At 52.5% G+C, this 17,378-nt stretch overlaps 1 protein-coding gene across 4 annotated transcripts in view; it reads right to left on the minus strand.

The window, feature by feature from the left end:
* ACTN1 (actinin alpha 1) overlaps positions 1-17,378 on the minus strand; it is a 100,185-nt gene that overhangs the window by 16,143 nt on the left and 66,664 nt on the right. For all 4 annotated transcript variants that reach the window (XM_019451437.2, XM_019451434.2, XM_019451436.2 and 1 more), the window contains exons 7-11: positions 14,639-14,720; positions 12,693-12,778; positions 5,472-5,564; positions 3,923-4,153; positions 1,254-1,401 (exon numbers count right to left, since the gene is read on the minus strand). In XM_019451437.2, the coding sequence (XP_019306982.1) occupies positions 1,254-1,401; positions 3,923-4,153; positions 5,472-5,564; positions 12,693-12,778; positions 14,639-14,720 (640 nt within the window). The remainder of the gene's footprint in view (positions 1-1,253; positions 1,402-3,922; positions 4,154-5,471; positions 5,565-12,692; positions 12,779-14,638; positions 14,721-17,378) is intronic.

Raw genomic sequence — 17,378 nt, forward strand, 5'->3', positions numbered from 1 at the left:
ACACACTTGTGCTAACAGGGAAAAGGCTCTAGGTCACTATAATTGGGGGCCAGAAGGCAGTGGAGGAAGAATATCCAGGGCTACCACTTACTGAGTACATTCTACGTGCCATGCACTAATCTAAGCATAAAAGGTACTTGTGATACTGATGCCTACAAGGTGGTATGCTGAGTTGAACAGGGTCCCCCAAAACTCATGTCAACCCAGAACCTCAGAATCTGGCCTTATTTGAAAATAAAGTCTCAGGGCACCTGGGTGGCTCAGTCGGGTTAAGCGTCTGACTCTGGATTTCGGCTCAGGTCATGACCTCACTGTTTGTGAGTTTGAGCCCCACATCGGGCTCTGTGCTGAGAGTGCAGAGCCTGCCTGGGATTCTCTCTCTTCCTCTCTCTGTCCCTTCCCACCCCCCTCAAAAATAAACAAATAAGCATTAAAAAAAAAAAAAAAAGGAAAAAGAAAACAGGGTCTTTGTAGATGCAATTAGTTAAGATGAGGTCATACGAGATTAGGGAGGCGACTAAATCCAATGACTGGTGTCTTTACTAGCAAAGGAAAGAGAAATTCCGTCACTGAGATGTAGAAGCAGCCATGTGGGGACGGAGGCAGGGACTGAACTAAGTCAGTGACACCAAGGATGGCCAGCAACCCAGACGCCAGGAAGCAGCACGGATGGCCTCTGGCTCAGAGCCTCCAGAAGGCATCAATTCTGCCGATGCTTCCCCTTAGAACCCCTCCTGACCTGTGAAAGAACACGCTTCTGTTAAGCCAGCCAGTGTGTGGTCATTTGTTCTGGTGGCCCTAGGAAGCTAACACAGGAGAGGACACACGATCATCTGCATGTTACAGAAGTTGCTGGTCCAAATGTACTCTGCTTCTAGGTGGTAGAGTCGGGATTCGAACCCCAACCTAACGGACTCAGGGAAGAAGAAATCATCATGGTGACTAGAACCATCAACAAATTACATATACACAGCATCGTACCATGCCAGGAACTCTTCTCGATGCTTCAGATGTAGTAATCCATCAAATTCTCATAAACCTATGAAGTTGATACTCTGATTATCCCCACTTTACAGACGAGGAAACTGAGGCAACCAAAGGGCTGATGAACTTGTCTAACATCGAGCAACCAGTAAGACACAAAGCAAAACAAACCAAAAAGCAGGAGAGAAAGGAGTCGTGGCCTGGCAGTTCAGTCAGCGGAGCACGAGGGTCAGAACCCTCCAGGAGGCAGGAGGTCAGGTTGGCCTTACCGTCCGTCCAGGCCTCGTGGATGGAGGCTTTCTGCCGGAATTTCTCTGCCAGGTGGTCGAGCCGCTCCAGCCTCCGGATCTCGTTCAGCAGCCACTCCTCATAGCCCTTCTCTGCCTGCTCTAGGCAGCCCCAGGCATTGTTGATGTCCTGTAGGGATGAGAGGCATGGGGTCAGCCCCACCTGGCCCCCAAGACCCGCACAGCTGCCCCGAGCCTTCTGGAAGAAACCCCTTTCCCATCTCAGTTGTACCCACCCAGCCCTCTACTGGTGTTAACCTGGGCTTCTGGACACCAGGCCTCCTGGGCAGGGAGTGAGGCCCAAGTCCATGTGGGCCACCCAGCTATCGGGCTGTGGGTGTGCAGCCCTGTGAAGAGTCCAAGGCCCTCTGTGACCCAGGATTCTGGCCAATCAAAGAGGCTGGAGGGCCAGCCAGTGGAAAAGAACAATAACTGAATGAAGCAAGCAGGCATGGGAACCTCCCAGCCTCCCCACATTTCTGGATCTGTTCATGGGCTCTGGGCAGTAGCCTGGAGCCTGCAGGGCCTGGGTGAGCTGGCCATGCACCTGAGGACAGTGACAGCTGCTGAGTACAACCCACAGCCCTTCAGGCAGGGAGCCACCCACCGGGTCGTCTCTACAATTAGCACAAGGGTGCCCACTGGGCACATGTGGGCTGAACCCAGCCTGCACGCCACCTGGGGCCCAGGGGACAGGCTGCATCTACCCAGAGGGGGCACTTCTAACTCGCACAGAACACCCTCTGGTCAGCTGAGGCTCTGGCCACCTAAAAGCTGCAGATGCAGCCTGGAATCTATAAAAAGACTGCAATTTTCCAAAGTGCATACACAATGGAAAGGGCCTATTTCTTTCCTCCAGATTCCCTGGGATCCTGCCGGCTTCCAATACTGTTTGCTGGCTTGGCCGTTCCCTGCCCTTCCCTTTTATGTCCGTGCCTTCTCATGATTTCTCATTTTGAAGGCCAAAAGCTCTATCTTGGTGGGTTTTTAAATTTTCTTTTGCATGTTTGTCTGTCTCATAACATTTCTCCCTGAGTCTGAGAGAGGGCAAGAAGGAAGGGGAAATAACATAAGTAACATAAATGAAGATAATTTAACAACTTGGAAAGCCATTTGCAATATAATTTTAGTTGGGTTTTTAAAGTATTTTTTAATGTTTTATTTACTTTTGTGAGAGAGAGGGAGAGAGAGAGAGAACACAAGCGGGGAGGGGCAGAGAAAGAGACACACACACAAAATCTGAAGCAGGCTCTAGGCTCTGAGCTGTCAGCACAGAGCCCGACATGGGGCTTGAACTCGTGAACAGTGAGATCATGACCTGAGCTAAAGTTGGATGCTTAAGCTACTGAGCCACCCAGGCACCCCTTAGTTTTTTTTTTTTTGTTTTGTTTTTTTTTAAAGCAGCTTATTAAGTAAAACATGCTTTAGAATTCCCTTAAAAATCATATTTACGTAGGGCGCCTGGGTGGCTCAGTTCGTTAAATGTCCAACTCCTTTTTTTTTTCCAAGTTTATTTTATTTCTTTTTGAGACAGAGACAGTGCAAGAAGGACAGAGAGAGAGGGACAGAGAGAGAATCCCAAGCAGACTCCACACTGTCAGCGTGGAGCCAGATGCAGGGCGCACAAACCATGAGATCATGACCTGAGCCGAAATCCAGAACTGGACACTTAACTGACTGAGCCACCCAGGCGCCCCAAGTGTCTTCTGACTTCGGCTCAGGTCATAATCTCAAGGGATTTGTGGGATTAAGCTCCACGTCGGCTCCGTGCTGATGACTCAGAGCCTGCTTGGGATTCTCCCTCCTCTCTTTCTCTGCCCCTCCCTCCACTTGTACTCTTTCTCTCTCAAAATAAATACATTTTTAAAAAAATCCTATTTACATAGACTAAAAGAATCTTTTCCAAAAAACACTTTATTTCAAAAAACATTTTTAAGTTGATATTGGATAGTTAAGATTATGAGTAATTTCTATTTTCTGTATTTAGCAGATTTGTATCTTTGAAATATCCTACCAAAAAAAAAAAAAAAACCAAACCACCAACCCATTACTTGTTTAAGGTAACACATTTTTTTTTAAGTGCTTAAAAAAGATTTTACAGAGGGGCACCTGGGTGGCTCAGTTGGTTGAGAATCTGACTCTTGGTTTGGGCTCAGGTCACGATCCCAAGGTCGTGGGCTCAAGCCCCGGGTCGGCTTGGCACTAAGAGTGGAGCCTGCTTATGATTCTTTCTCCCCTTGTCTCTCTCTCTGCCCCTCCCCTGCTCATGCTCACATCCTCCCTCTCTCTCTCAAAGTAAATAAATAAAGTAATAAAATGTTTAAAAAAGTAAAAATCACCCTAATTGCTACTGAATTATGCCCTCTTTGGTTCAATATGTCCAGAGGCACTTAGTTTGCAGAGATGGTTTTCTAAGGTGGGGGGAGGGGGTGCTAGGAGGCCCGGGTGGATATTCAGGGGTCTGGCGGGACAGGTCTGACCTGGGATGGTCAGGAGACAGGGGGCTTGAGTCTGGGTGGCAATCTGGAAGGGAGAAACGATTTCTGGAACAGCGTATGCAGGTGGAAGGAAGCCCGTCCCTCCCTGTCCCGCCCTGTCCCGCCCACGGTGCCGCATTCGGCCGGGAGCAGCTCCGGCTCCCCGGCGCTCACCGAGACCATCCTGCCCTCGGAGGGCATGAAGGCGGGCCGGTTGCTGAGGCGCAGCTTGGTCTGCAGTGTGTTGAAGTTGATCTCCAGCTGGCACTTCTCCTGCACCTTGGGTGGCTTGTGCAGACGCCGGTAGTCCCGGAAGTCCTCCAGCTTCTGCTGCATGGCATGCATGGTGTTCTCCGGCGCCCGGTTCTCCAGCCACGGGATGGTGCGGCGGATCCACTCCAGCAGCTGGGGGGAGGGGCACGCGGAGGGCGTGAGGATGCTGGGAGGGGGGCCAGGGGCTGCCTCCCTTCCCTCCTACGGCCTTTGGGCCCCTTCCCTGACAGGGGGAGCCGGGGGATGTCTCTCCTGACAGCATGTCCCGTCCCAGCTACCACTCCCCGGCAGTACAGGCCAGGCTCCAGGAGAGCCACAGGCTTCATGCAGCCTGGCCACCAGCCTCTTCTCTGCCAGGGGAAGGGGTTAACTCAAGCTCTGCCCAAGGAAGAACCGTGGACCTGGTAGGAAGTCAGCCAGACCAGGAGGAGACCCGAGCTCTGGGTCCAGCCCCACCAGCTGGCTGGGCCTCGGTGTCCTCTGTCCCGGGGAGGTAACAACCATAACAGCCGCTTCCTGAGGCCCTTGTCACCCGGGATCTAGAATTCTAGAATGTGGGCCTCTGACTCAAAAAGGAAGAGGCTGGCTTCTGGGACACAGGCAGGGAACAGCCTGGATGAGGTGATGACGGTGGAGAAAGTGGAGGAGGAGTGGAATGGGTGACAGGAAACAGAACGAGCACCTGCAAGGTGCCAGCGTGCCCCCCAGACGGACTCATCGGAATGAGGATTGGGATCCCATGGGGTTCTGTGCTTTGACTCCTGCCCCAGGTTACAGAGAGGTAAACCGAGGCGCCGTGAGGTTATGTGACTTGCCAAGGTGACCAAGCTGGAATGGCAGAGCTGGGCTTACACCTGGCACCTGTATTCTTACTAGGCTGGATGGCAGATCCACCAAGAGGCTGGGCTGAGCTGTTCAGAAGGCTGAATTCTTTTACGCAAGTGGAGCCCTACCCCAAATATAGTCAACGGCAGAACAGCAAACCCAGCCCTGTAACCTCCTGTCCCCTGGGTGGGCCCAGCTGCTTAGCGAGCCTGAGGCAGCACTGATCCCATCTCCAGATCACATCCTCTCAGAACCAGGCATACTGTTTTTCTAGGTCAAGCGACTCACAGAACAACAGTATACCAGGCTAGAAAGGCCCTTGAGATCCCTTGGCTTAGCTCTCACTCGGCAAGGGGAAAAAACCCAAGACCCAGAGAGGTGAAAAGTTTCCCGGGCTCACTGTTTGTTGGCAAGAAACACAGCCTACGACTCGGCTTTCTGGAGCCTAGAGATGAGCCCCACCTCTGCCCTGGGTCAGCTGTGCTGGGACCAAGGACTACACCCAGCCTGGGACGGTACCCCCAGGGATGGGTCTGGAGGTACAGGCTCTGGGGCTCCCTCTTCTCCCGGGGTGGGGTAGCAGAGCCCTGCCGGAGCCAGCTGGGGGAACTCAAGAGGTACCCACATCGCTGGCCAGCTTCTCATAGTCTTCCATAAGCTGCTCGTTCTCCTGGTTGACGGCCAACACCTTGCAGATGCGATTGGCTGCTGTCTCCGCCTGGCAACAAGAAAGGGCGTGGGTGTCACGGTCAGCCCTGGGCAGCAGGAGCTCCCGCCCTGCAGCTCTACCGGCAGGAAGTCAGCCCCTGAGGCTTTCAGTCCACATCCTCCTCCTCATCCTCTGCCAGCCCATGCCGGGTCCCACAGGTCAAGTGAGCCCGAAGAGAGATATTGGTGGCTGAACCGGGGCCCTTGGAGAAGGACCAGAGTTTGAGGCCAACCATGCACGTTGGGAAGTAACTAATGTGATGACTGATACAGTCAAAACGGTCAGCTCAGGTAAAGAGGGCAGAAAAATTCATGCCAAGCCTACAATCCCAAGTGGAGGCCCTGGGGTCCCCAAGGCTCAGGCTCTCAGGTTGGATTTGCCAGGATCTTAGGAGATGCAGGAATTCAAACCTGGGAGTCCAGAATAAGGTGCTGACTGAGAAACAAAGGGGCCTACAGAATCTGCTCCTGGCTCAAAGCCCAAAGAACATTAGAGAAGACTCAGGGACCCCTACTGCATGAAGGGCAAGACATCAGGATCAAGCCAGCATGCACAGAATGTCCAGAAAGCTGGGCACTGGCACCTCTGGGAAAGTGGAGGCCTCATGCTGAGTGAGTGCCGGGCAAACAGACACAGGACACAGGTTTTGGCAACAAGAGGACTGAAAGGAAATCAGATGCAAAGGCCCTGAAACTCCAGGAACACCATCTTCTTGGGCCATGGAAGGCACCGTGGACTTACTACCAGCAAGGGCCAGGTGGTCCTAAATCACCAGGAGCTCAGGTAACCTTTAAATTCATGTTTTCTTGTGTACATCATAACCCAACTCCAAGGGGAGGGGAACTCAAAGCCTTTTTGGGGTCCTGGGATAGAAAAGACAGCCTGGGAGTAGGAGCAGAGAATGCCTATTAGAGAAGGGTGAGCCTACAGATGACAAGGGTTTAGGGGATAGAAAGATGGGACCTCACAACTGGTTGATAAACAAGGCAAAATGGGTTTTGACTGCAGCAAGATAAACTGAGGCTAGGCATGAAGAAGAACTTCCTGAGAATGAGGGTGCTTTGAACTGAGAAGGAGTAATTAAAATGTAAATGTTTTTTCTTTGCAAAACTTTTCAAATAGTATACACAGCCACCAAATCCTGTGATTGGGAGTGGCTGCTGGGATGGGGGGTTGCAGAATGAGGTCAGCATAAAGGTCTTTTCAAGCTCAAAGTCAGGAGATCACACCCCCCCACCCCAGGCAAGGTGTTAGAGCAGGTAGGCCTCCACCGGGCAACTGGGAATGGCTAGAGGGCCTCCAAGATGGGCACTTTGAGTCTTGGGTCTCAAGAAACTGAGGCAAGGAGTCACATCCTTAGACCTTCACCCCCCTGCCCTCTGACCTAACTCTGCCCTGGAGATGCCATGACCATTTCTTCCATGGAGCTCTTGATTGATTGTCCTTCCTCTTAAGAACCAACAAGTAACCACAGGGAATACCAAAAGGTGACAAGGAGAGAAATTCTTTCCTGGAGACTGTGCCAGAAGACGTGGGGCCCTTGGAAAGAGCAAGGTCATGGGAAACATGCCAATGTGCCCCATGAAGAGGGCTGGGGGTAGCAATCTGCCTGAAGCGACCAGGGCCACTTCCCGTGAAGGCCGGGGAAGGGGACACAGGGGCCAGTGGTCTCTGTGCTGACATAAGCTATGCCCAGCATGCTGACCAAGTGGGTAAGAATCAGAGGTGGCCACGCATCATAGGCAAGAAGCGGCTGCCACCGTGATGTCTCATGGATAAAGCCCTCCTTGGCCTCGTTACCCCCGACGCATCTTGAAATCCTGGGCTCAGTGGTCATAAGCTTTGACTTGTGTGTCAGTCGGTCAAACTGGCAGACTGAGTGAGGCCTGCGTTCATGGGATTTTAGGAGATAATCCATTGAGCCTCAGGAGCCTCGCCCATCCGCAGAGCCTGTTGACGGACTGTTCTAGGATCAACAGAGGCTCCTTTTGGATGCCGTCTGGGGGACGTTCCCAAGTGGGCCACCTGGGGACTTTTTGCAGAGACCCACCTCTTTCCCAAGCTTGCGGCTCAGCCTGCCCCACTCCTAGGTGGCTTCACCAGCAGAGACTGAGAAAACCACTCATTATAACCAGGAAAACTGTCTTTGGAAAGAAAGCACAGGCATCATGGAACAAGAGAGCTTTCTTTAAGAGAGCTGTCTGCAAACTCCATCTGGATTGCCTCTGCCCTCGAGGGACACCCCAGCTTCCACGGTTACCTTTAGGAAGGAAGCAGACTCCTGGAACCCAGATTTGACGTTAGGGGAAAAAAGAAAAAAAAAAAAAAAGGTAGAAACCTCAAGACCTTGACCCATCTCTTTCACTCACTGCTTAACTCCCTCCCCCAGGCTGGCAGTCTCACCCTTTACAAGGTCCCTTTACAAAGAAGGGTTCAGTCATCCACCACCACCAGCCCAGGAGGTCACAGAGACCACGCAGGAAAGACCAATGTGGTAAGGCCTGAAGGACATAATCCCTGGGGTGGAAGGCAAGTGGGACTCTTGAGCGTGGGACCCAGGCTTACCCTAGCATCCCACTTTCTAGTTTTCTAGAAACTGTTTCTTCCGTGGCCACAAGAACGCCATCACCATGAGGGATTGAGGAGAGAGGTACTTAGCACCACCAGCTCCTAAAGAGACTGCCCAAAGGAGAGATTTGTTCTAGGGGAGGAAAAATTCATTCTCTGAGAAAAACAGAAATTGAAACACCATCAGAAAAACAACCGTAGGAGAGTCCTGGCCTCGGGCAGTTCCCGCAAGAGGAGATGGGCTGTTCTAGAACCCAAGAAGCAAAACCAGAGTGCCCCGGCCTTTCTGATGTTGGCAGAATTTGCACAAGGGGTGGAAGCGTAAATATCGTAAATGGGCTGAGAAAATATTCTGTAACACTAGGCAAAAGGATTACTTCTAAACACACACACAAAAAAGGGAGACTTCTAGAAATCTGCATTTGCCTTCCCTTGGTTTATATTTTCATGACTTACTTTAAGTTATATTATTATACAGCTTAACACAGAACAATCTGTTTGGCTTTATATTAGTAACTTTTTTTTTAAGTTATGGACTCTTATTCCTGGAGTACTAATAACTTAGCTATCCCAACTGAAACTCTGCTATCCCAGAGCCACACTGCTGTGCTAACACGCAGCATCGAACTCGCTGGTACAAGGTAGTTAATTAAGGTAACATCTAACACCCAAATGTGGCCAAATGACGCACAATGGCTCTGCCACCCACAAGCCACAGATTCACATGAATGCCACAAAAATGTCATCTGTGACCTTTTTAGTCGAGAATTTCCCAAATCTATCTAGAATTGCCCATTTCCTTCCTCCCACAGCCTAGCCTCTCCCTGTGCCTAAGTCAGCACCCAGCCCCAGTACCCCTGCCAGCCAGGCCCGCAGGCAAAGGCACGCAGCCTGCTCCCCGTCTCTGGTTCCCCCTGTGCTCCTCACCCCAGGCAGAGGACCAGGGCTAACTCGCTGTCCCCTCACAGGCTGACCTGTGACATCTCGAAACTGTCACACAAGCTGTGACCCGCCTTCCTGATCTTTGCCGCACTTTCACTTGAGGACCCCTACTCCACCCTTAAGACCCCCAAGACCAGGTGCCTCCTGTTCAAGAAAGCCTCCGTGTGTGCAGCCCCGTAGCCCTCCCCCCCTGCCCGTCCCCTGCTCAGGCCCACAGCACAGCAGGCACTGACTAGACCGCAGCCATTGTTGGCTTCCAGGTTTCAGGGTTTCCCCAGATGGACCATAATCCTTCAAGGGCACAAATGGCTGTTTCCTTCCCTTAGGAGATTCACGATGTGACAAAAGCAAGCAAGGGGCCAAACGAAGAGATGCAAACGTCACCATCTACTCCTGAAAGCATCCAGAAACACCTGCAGCAGATCTAGCCTGTGCTTTACATGGCTGTTTCTCCAACATTCCCAATAGACCGTGAACTTTAAGGCACAAACTACATAAACAAAAATCTGCTGCTTTCTGTTGATTCTAAATCGACACGGGGGACGAGGAGGGCAAAGGAAAACTGAGAAAGAGTCAGAACCCAAACCAACATGTCAAACAGAAGTCGGTCCTCACCTGACGAGGAAAACCAACGACGCGCCCCTGTCTGGGTGTGTGGACGGCCACACGCGCGCGCACACGCGTGCACACACGTGCACACGTGTGCATGCATGTGTGTACCATCATATGGTGCATGCATGTATGTACTGAGCATGGGTTTCAGAATATGGCCCCCCACTGGCATCAGACACGGAGACAGCCAAGACACGAAGAGTGTGTGAGTCGGAATGAATCGTCCTTCTTCCAAGGAGAGGAGGGAGCTTCCCCTCCCCCTGGTCTGCTTGGCTCTAAGCAGTTGCCTGAATCCTTAGAAGTGGTTACGGGCAACTCTAGGAGAGGCCGCCGACCCAGGACATGAGATGAACGCCACCGCCCCCCCCCCGCCCCCCAGCCCGACACTGGTGACCTTGTCCTCGAATGTGGACAAAAGGAGTGTGAAATGGTTGCGACAAGGATGAGAGGGAGGGAAGAGGGGCGTGGGGAGAGGTGGTATGAGATCTGGGAGGGAGAAAAGCAGGCTGCTAATGCACACGCACATACGCACACGCACGTGCACACACTCTCGCACACGCACGCACACACTCCCGTCCGAGCATTATCATCAGCCAGGACACAGGGAAGGCCAGTGTCGGCAGGCGTGAAGCCCAGGAGAGGACCCCTGGAGGGGCAGGGGACAGAGAGGAGGAGCTGGAAAACCCCAGAGCAGAGAGCAGTCTAGCTACAGAGGCGGGCAAGCAGGCCCTCTGTGGTTATCAGGGCTGGGGGGGCCCACCAAGGAAGGGGACAGATGCTGCTCACAACCTGGCTGACAGGTGGGGGCTCAGAGGGGCCAGAAGAAGTTGACGAGAGAGCAGCAGCAGAGGTGGGACAGAGGGAAACAGGAGGAAGCAAGAGGCAGGCCGGAGAGGAGGTTGGAGGGGGCTGGGGATCCTGGGAGGGCCAGGACACCTGTGAGTCACGGAAGCCTCCACGAGGGGCAGCTCTCCCGTCTCAGTGCCAGTGAGGCCTGCAAGGAAGGCGAGGAGGGTTCTGGTGCCCGTCCAGCCAGGGGACGGGGTTGCTACAAGCCCACGTGCCTCTGTGTAACTTTTTAAAGGCACCTCTTCCCAAGGCATTCCTATTGGAAAACTGTCATACTGATCTGTTAGAGAATATTTTTACTGCCATCTGCAGGATTCCTTCTGTAACAAATATCCAAATCTCCATGGTCTATGGTGCACACATGGCAGGCTTGTGGAGTGCGCAACCTGCACCACGTCCATGGCAGGCCTGGTTGGGAAGGGCTCTGAGCCTCTGGCCTGGACACCAGGGAGAAGGCAGGAAGGCTTCTCCCTGCCCTGTCTGCTGGGTAATTTGAAAGAATGGTTGTGACTGAGCGGGAAGGAGAGAAAATGAAGGGGTCCTGAATGTTTAAGGGAATAGTTAGGAAGCATAGCCCAGAGCCATATCGCTTGGGATAAGGGCTCTTGACTCAGGGTCCAGGGAAGGAGCTGAGACCACGAGCTTCTTTCCCATCTGTGACCTCCACTAAGCCCAGTGTGCATGGTCAGAGACACAAGGGGCCATCCAGAGGCTGCGGCTCTCTGGCGTCTTCAACCGGCCAAGGTTCAGAGAGCACCCTGCCCTCCTACAAGAGGAGGAGGGGCTGCAGCCCCACGGACTGCTGCCGGAGCATCCAGGGAGGAAGGAAGAGGTGGGCGGAGGGCGGCAGGGAGAGCGGTCGAGGCCGAGGGAGAGCTCACCTTCTGCGCACCCAAGAAGGCGTGGCAGTGACATGAAACATTAGGTCACATGGCCTTCCCATCCTTAGCGTGCCTACACATCTGCACAGAGAAGGAGAAGAGGTTGAGAGGAGAAAGGGAGCAGCGGCACAGAATAAACCCAAACAGCCGTGGCGGACAGGGAGAATGCAAGACAGACGCACAGACAGCAGATGAGGGAACGGGCAGAGAGAGACGAAATGAGATGGTGGGAGGAGAGAAGGGTGAGGAGGTGGGGGGCACAGGCTGAGACAGGAAAGGGAGAGAGAGAGCAGAGGGGAAGGCTGGGCAGAGGTGGGAGGGGGGAGCGCCCCCATCATGCATTTGGAGACAGGTCACTCAGACTCCATGCGGAGGGTGGGAAATTGGCCTGAGCACATCCAACCTGATGTGACAGGTCCACGGCTCGACACCGTGAAGGCCCAGCCTGTGGTCCTGTCAACCTGCATGTTGTGTTTCCAGGGTCCTGCCTGTGAGTGGGGTCTGGGAGAGAGGCTTCTGCTGCCTGAGCTAAGCCTGGTAACAAAAATATTCAGCGCTCTTTAGTTGTGGTACCCTTGTGCAGTGTGCAACCCGCACAACTGGACTTTAAACTCAGGCCTCCCTGAGCAAAACTGGGCCGGGACATTTGAAGGGGCTCACAGCGGCCCACCTCCTCCCATCCCCCTCCAAGGGGCTGTGCCTATGTCTGTAAATACAGCATGCAGAGTGACCCCACATGTGGGTCCCCGGCAGGATACAGAAGGCATCAGGGCCCGAAAACAAAGCTGTGGACAGATTTGCTACATCATGCCCATGAGTGGGAGAAAGGTGGGGGCTTCACGACACCTTTGCAAAACAGGTCAGTGAGGACAGGAGACGCCTCCCTAATAGAAGCCCGGCTGCTGTGTTAAAAAGCCTGTGGCTTCAACAAAGGTGGGCGCGGAGGGACTGCTGCCTACTGCAGCTTCCAGGAGTCCAGAACCCCCAGGCTGATTCCACACATGCAGCTCTTCCTGCTCAAGCCAGCCCTCTGGGCCCCAGAAGGCGAGCTCGAGCCCAGTCCTCTCAGAGACTGCAGGGGAAGAGAAGAGGAACAGAGGGGCAGGGGGGGAGAGGAGCCGAGCGAGAGCAGCACGCCGCGTTGGCACCGGGAGCTAACTCTACCAGAGAGACGCGCCATCCAGACCCTGCTGCCAGGGAGAGGCGGGGGGGGCGGGGGCGCATGGTTTGGGTCCCGGCCCGAGGTGTGCTGCGCAAGGAAGGAGGGGAAGGGGGGGGCGGGTACCTTCTGGGCTCCAGAGAAGGCATGGTAGAAGCTGGACACGTAAGTCATGATGGCTTTCTCATCCGGTCGGGCGGTTCCGACGATGTCTGTCAAGAAAAATCTGGAGTTAAAAGCCAGCTGGCGAACACATGATGCACTTCCTGATGTGATGCGGAAAGAAGCTTGCGGAACCACCAAGTCTTCTGGCCCACAGGCTGAGCCTGAATCTCACCAGCTTCTGGACTCAGCTTCCTTCCGCTTACAGGAACATGAGAGGTAGAGGGAGGAGAGAAACAGTGACCCAAGGAAGCAAACAACAAACCCAGAATGAGGAACATTCCATGAGCAGCTGGCCCCGTCTGTGCAACAAGTTCCATGGCAGGAATAAAAAAGGGATGAAGGAAGGAGGGAAGTACTACAGATTGGAAAAGACATAAGAAATAGAACTAAACGCCATGTGCAGACCTTAACTGGATCCTGGTTAAAACAAGCCAACTCTAGGGGCGCCTGGGTGGCTCAGTCGGTTAAGCGTCCGACTTCGGCTCAGGTCATGATCTCACGGTCCATGAGTTTGAGCCCTGCATCTGGCTCCGTGCTGACAGTGTGGAGCCTGCTTCGAATTCTCTCTCTCTCCCTCTCTCTCTGTCCCTCTTGCACTCTCTCTCTCTCAAAATAAATAAAAACTTGAAATTAAAAAAAGGAGTTGGACACTTAACCAACTGAGCCACCCAGGTGCCCTACATAAATATGATTTTTAAGGGAATTCTAAAGTATGTTTTATTTAAAATGAATTCTAAAGTATGTTTTATTTAAAATGCTGCTTAAAAAAAAACTAAGGGGTGCCCGGGTGGCTCAGTAGCTTAAGCATCTGACTTTAGCTCAGGTCATGATCTCACTGTTCAGGAGTTCAAGCCCCACGTCGGGCTCTGTGCTGACAGCTCAGAGCCTGGAGCCTGCTTCAGATTCTGTGTCTCCCTCTCTCGCTGCCCTGCTTGTGCTGTGTCTCTCTCTCTCAAAAATTAAAAAAAAATAAAAAATAAAATAATAAAACTCTAAAAAGAAACAGTCGGGGAAATTTGATTTTGAATTAGGCAGTCAATATATATCAAGGATTTACAGTCGCCTTCCTAGGCATGACATTTGTTTTATGGTTACGTAAGAATATTTTGAAGGTATGTGGGGGTGAAATGCAGTGATGTCTGGGATTTATTTGGTAATCTTCCAATGAAGAAAACAAAAGGGAAAAAAAGTGACAAAATCTAATTGTTTTATCTATATGCTGGGTAAATGGAAGTTCCTACACTATCCCCCTGCTTTTGCATATATTTGAAAACGGCCCCAGACACACATTGTCACAAACTATCACCTCTCCCTCCCATTCTCCTAAGGGCCCATTCATTCATCTTTCTAAAAAGTCACTTGTTTTTCTATAAATGCCAGTTGTCCCCTCCATTTCCCCTACCAGTTGGGTATGGATATAGACCCCAAACTCCTAACCACCCCATGAAGGACTCATCACCCAGAGCTCTCATGTGTATACATGTGTATACGATGCACTTGTTAAGAGATCTCTGTTTGCTTTTCCCCTGTTAATCCGTCTTTTGCCAGTCTAGTGTGCAGGATCCCAGCTGGACAGCCTAAGAGGGTAAGGGGAAAGATTTTTTCCCTTGGCTACAACAACAGAGGAACGCGGTGCCCCACCCCAGCACCCTCTACCTCAACTCCAAGACAGAGATGAGAACCATCTTTAGGCAGCTGATGCAGAAACGGCCTCAAAGCCCTTCTCAGCACCAGCTAGCCTCCCCTCCAAATCCCAGGGAAACGAGGAATCCCCAGCGGCAGGTGACCCCCAGGGTCCCCAGATGAGGTCCCAGAGACCAGACCTCTTCTCTTCCCACCTCAGGCTGCCGGGCCCCACCCTTCCCGGGTGAGAAAAGGGCCAGAGGCATAGACAGAGACGCCTTTACCTTCAGCGTCCAGCATCTTGGGGATGTCCAGGTACTTCTCTGCCACATCAAAGGCTGTGTTCAGATTTGTGAGTGGGTCGTCCTAGAGGGAGAAGAGGATGAGGCATGTGAGAGGCCCAAGAAGTCACTGGTTACCCCCATGCAGGTGACCAAAGACTGGGGGGCAGAGGGGACTTCTGCAGTCCTCTCTCCCCCAAGGTGTGGTCCTCAAGGTGTAGCTCTGTGTGTACAAAGCTCGCTTCACCTCCGGGGCTTGTTGTGTGGGCGGTTAAAATGCCATCTTTCCCCCTCAAGCCTCAGTTTGTCAGAAACGGGATGGAGAATACTGGCCTACAGCCCAAGAAAGAACTGCTAGGAACTACACGCTGCGAGCAGAGCACTGGCCTGGGCATCGTCCTTCTTGGCTCCTGGCTTCAGTTCTGCCACCAGCCGGCGGGACTGGTATGTAACCCGACCTCAGCTTCCCCAGCTGTTTTTCAAGAGCTGGACTAGGCTCCCTCAAGCCCCTCTGGTGCTCACATTCCACAAAATCTGAGGGCACCTTCGCACAGCCACAACCTTTGACTATTCTGGCTTCTGCCGCCACATCCAGAAAACTCAACTGGGGACTGGCGAGGACGTGGCGAAATCAGAACCCGTGGGCACTGCTGGTGGGAATATATAATGGTGCGGCCCCTGTGGAACACAGTGTCCTCCAGAAGTGAAGCACAGGGTTCCTTGTAACCCAGTAGGCCCACTTCTGGGCATATCTCCCCAAGAATTGAAAGCGGGGACTCAAGCAGATGTGCGTACCCCCGGATTCACAGCAGCATTATTCACAAGAGCTAAACGGTGGAAATAACACAAAAGCCCACTGGCACATGAAGAGATAAACCAACTGTGCGATCCATACAACGGACTCTTACTCCGCCTGAAAAAGGAAGGAAGGAAATTCTGACACACGGCACAAGCAGGATGAACCTTGAACACATCGCGCTAAGTGAAATGAGCCAGACACAAATATCGTACGATGCCACTTACACGAGGCATCTAGAGTCAGATTCATAGAGTCAGAAGGTAGAGGCTGGGGGAGGGGAAGGGGAGAGTGATGGTTTAGCGGGTTCCCAGTTGGAGTTGTGCAAGATGGAGAGAGCCCTGGAGGCGGAGAGTGATGGCGGCATAGTCAGGCGAATGCACTGTCACTACCCCATATGCCTCGACGCAGTTAAAGCTTTTAGATTATACGTGTTCTGCGTTTTTACGTATGTTACGTTTTATGTTATATACATTTTACCACAGTTAAAAGAATTTTTTTTGACGTGGGAAAACACACAACCCAGTGATGGGAGCTCCTTGCTGACCCTCCCCCCTCCACGTCTCGGTGCCCCCTGGTTTTGTCAGCCCAGGACCCCGTTTCCCCATTTGCTACGATGAGAATCACAAAGTTACAAAGAAATCAATACATTCCCTCCGGATACTTTCAGGAAGAAACTGCTTAAAATAGAGAAGGTGGAGTTCTTCTGGGAAAGCTTCTGACAGCTTCCAGAATGATTTAAAAACCACTGCCAAGCAGTGAAAGTCACTTCCGTCCAGGGCCTCAAGCAGTCCTGCACACCCGCCTGCCCCACTCGATTCCCAGGGACCGCCAGGCCCCCGTGCCCACCTAAGGCCACAGCAGGAAGAGCTTCCCAGTCAAGAGCCCATGGCTCTCCCCTGTGTCCCAATGCCAGCTGGCTCTGGCAACCTGTGTTTTCTGGAAAGCATCCACACTTCAGTGGGAGCAGGTCTGTGCTAGGATTTGGGCTGGATTTTACTGATGCTGCTGAATTAAGGAGAGGGGAGACACAGTGAAACAGGGAGAAAAGAAAAGACACACGGGGGTGGGTGGCTGGTTAGGTATCAGACCAAGGCCCCTAGACCCTCACCTCTGGAATGGCTGAGGCTCCTGGAGTCTGTGGAATGGGGGAAGGGACTATAGAGTCACAGCCAGCAGGACCTCACTTTGTATGGGGTGGCCAACAGCTCTGGATTAAGTGGCTGTCACCCCACGCTTGTCACCAAAGCACCCCATGCATGCTTGTCACCAAAGCACATCTGGCAAACAGTAAGGAGGTATGTGATGATGCCTCTTTTTTTTTAATTTTTTTTTTTTTAACGTTTATTTATTTTTGAGACAGAGAGAGACAGAGCATGAATGGGGGAGGGTCAGAGAGAGAGGGAGACACAGAACCGGAAGCAGGCTCCAGGCTCTGAGCAGTCAGCACAGAGCCCGACGCGGGGCTCGAACTCACGGACCGTGAGATCGTGACCTGAGCCGAAGTCGGACGCTTAACCGACTGAGCCACCCAGGCGCCCCGATGATGCCTCTTAAAAATATTTCTTTTAACATTCATTCACTGAGAGACAGAGATAGAGCACGAGTCGGGGTGGGGCAGAGAGAGAGACAGAGAGAGAGAGGCACAGAGCCCAATGTGGAGCTCGAGCTCACCAACTGTGAGATGATGACCTGAGCCAAAGTTGGACGCTTAACCAACTGAGCCACCCAGGCGCCCCAGTACATGAGGGTGCCACTTAAAGCAAAAAATCACTGCTTCTAGGGTTTCTCGCCTCAGCTCTGTTTGATGTGGCCACACAGCATTCAGGTAAGTTAGGGGGTTCTCAACCTGATTTTCTTCCTTGCAAGGCAGCTGACTTAGAGTGCAGGGACCCTCCTACCCATTAAGAGGGTAGCTGTCCAAAGCCACGTGCAGGAGCGGGGAGG

This window comes from Panthera pardus, unplaced genomic scaffold, assembly GCF_024362965.1.
Source record: "Panthera pardus isolate Hobbes unplaced genomic scaffold, ASM2436296v1 HiC_scaffold_24, whole genome shotgun sequence".
Lineage (NCBI taxonomy): Eukaryota > Metazoa > Chordata > Mammalia > Carnivora > Felidae > Panthera > Panthera pardus.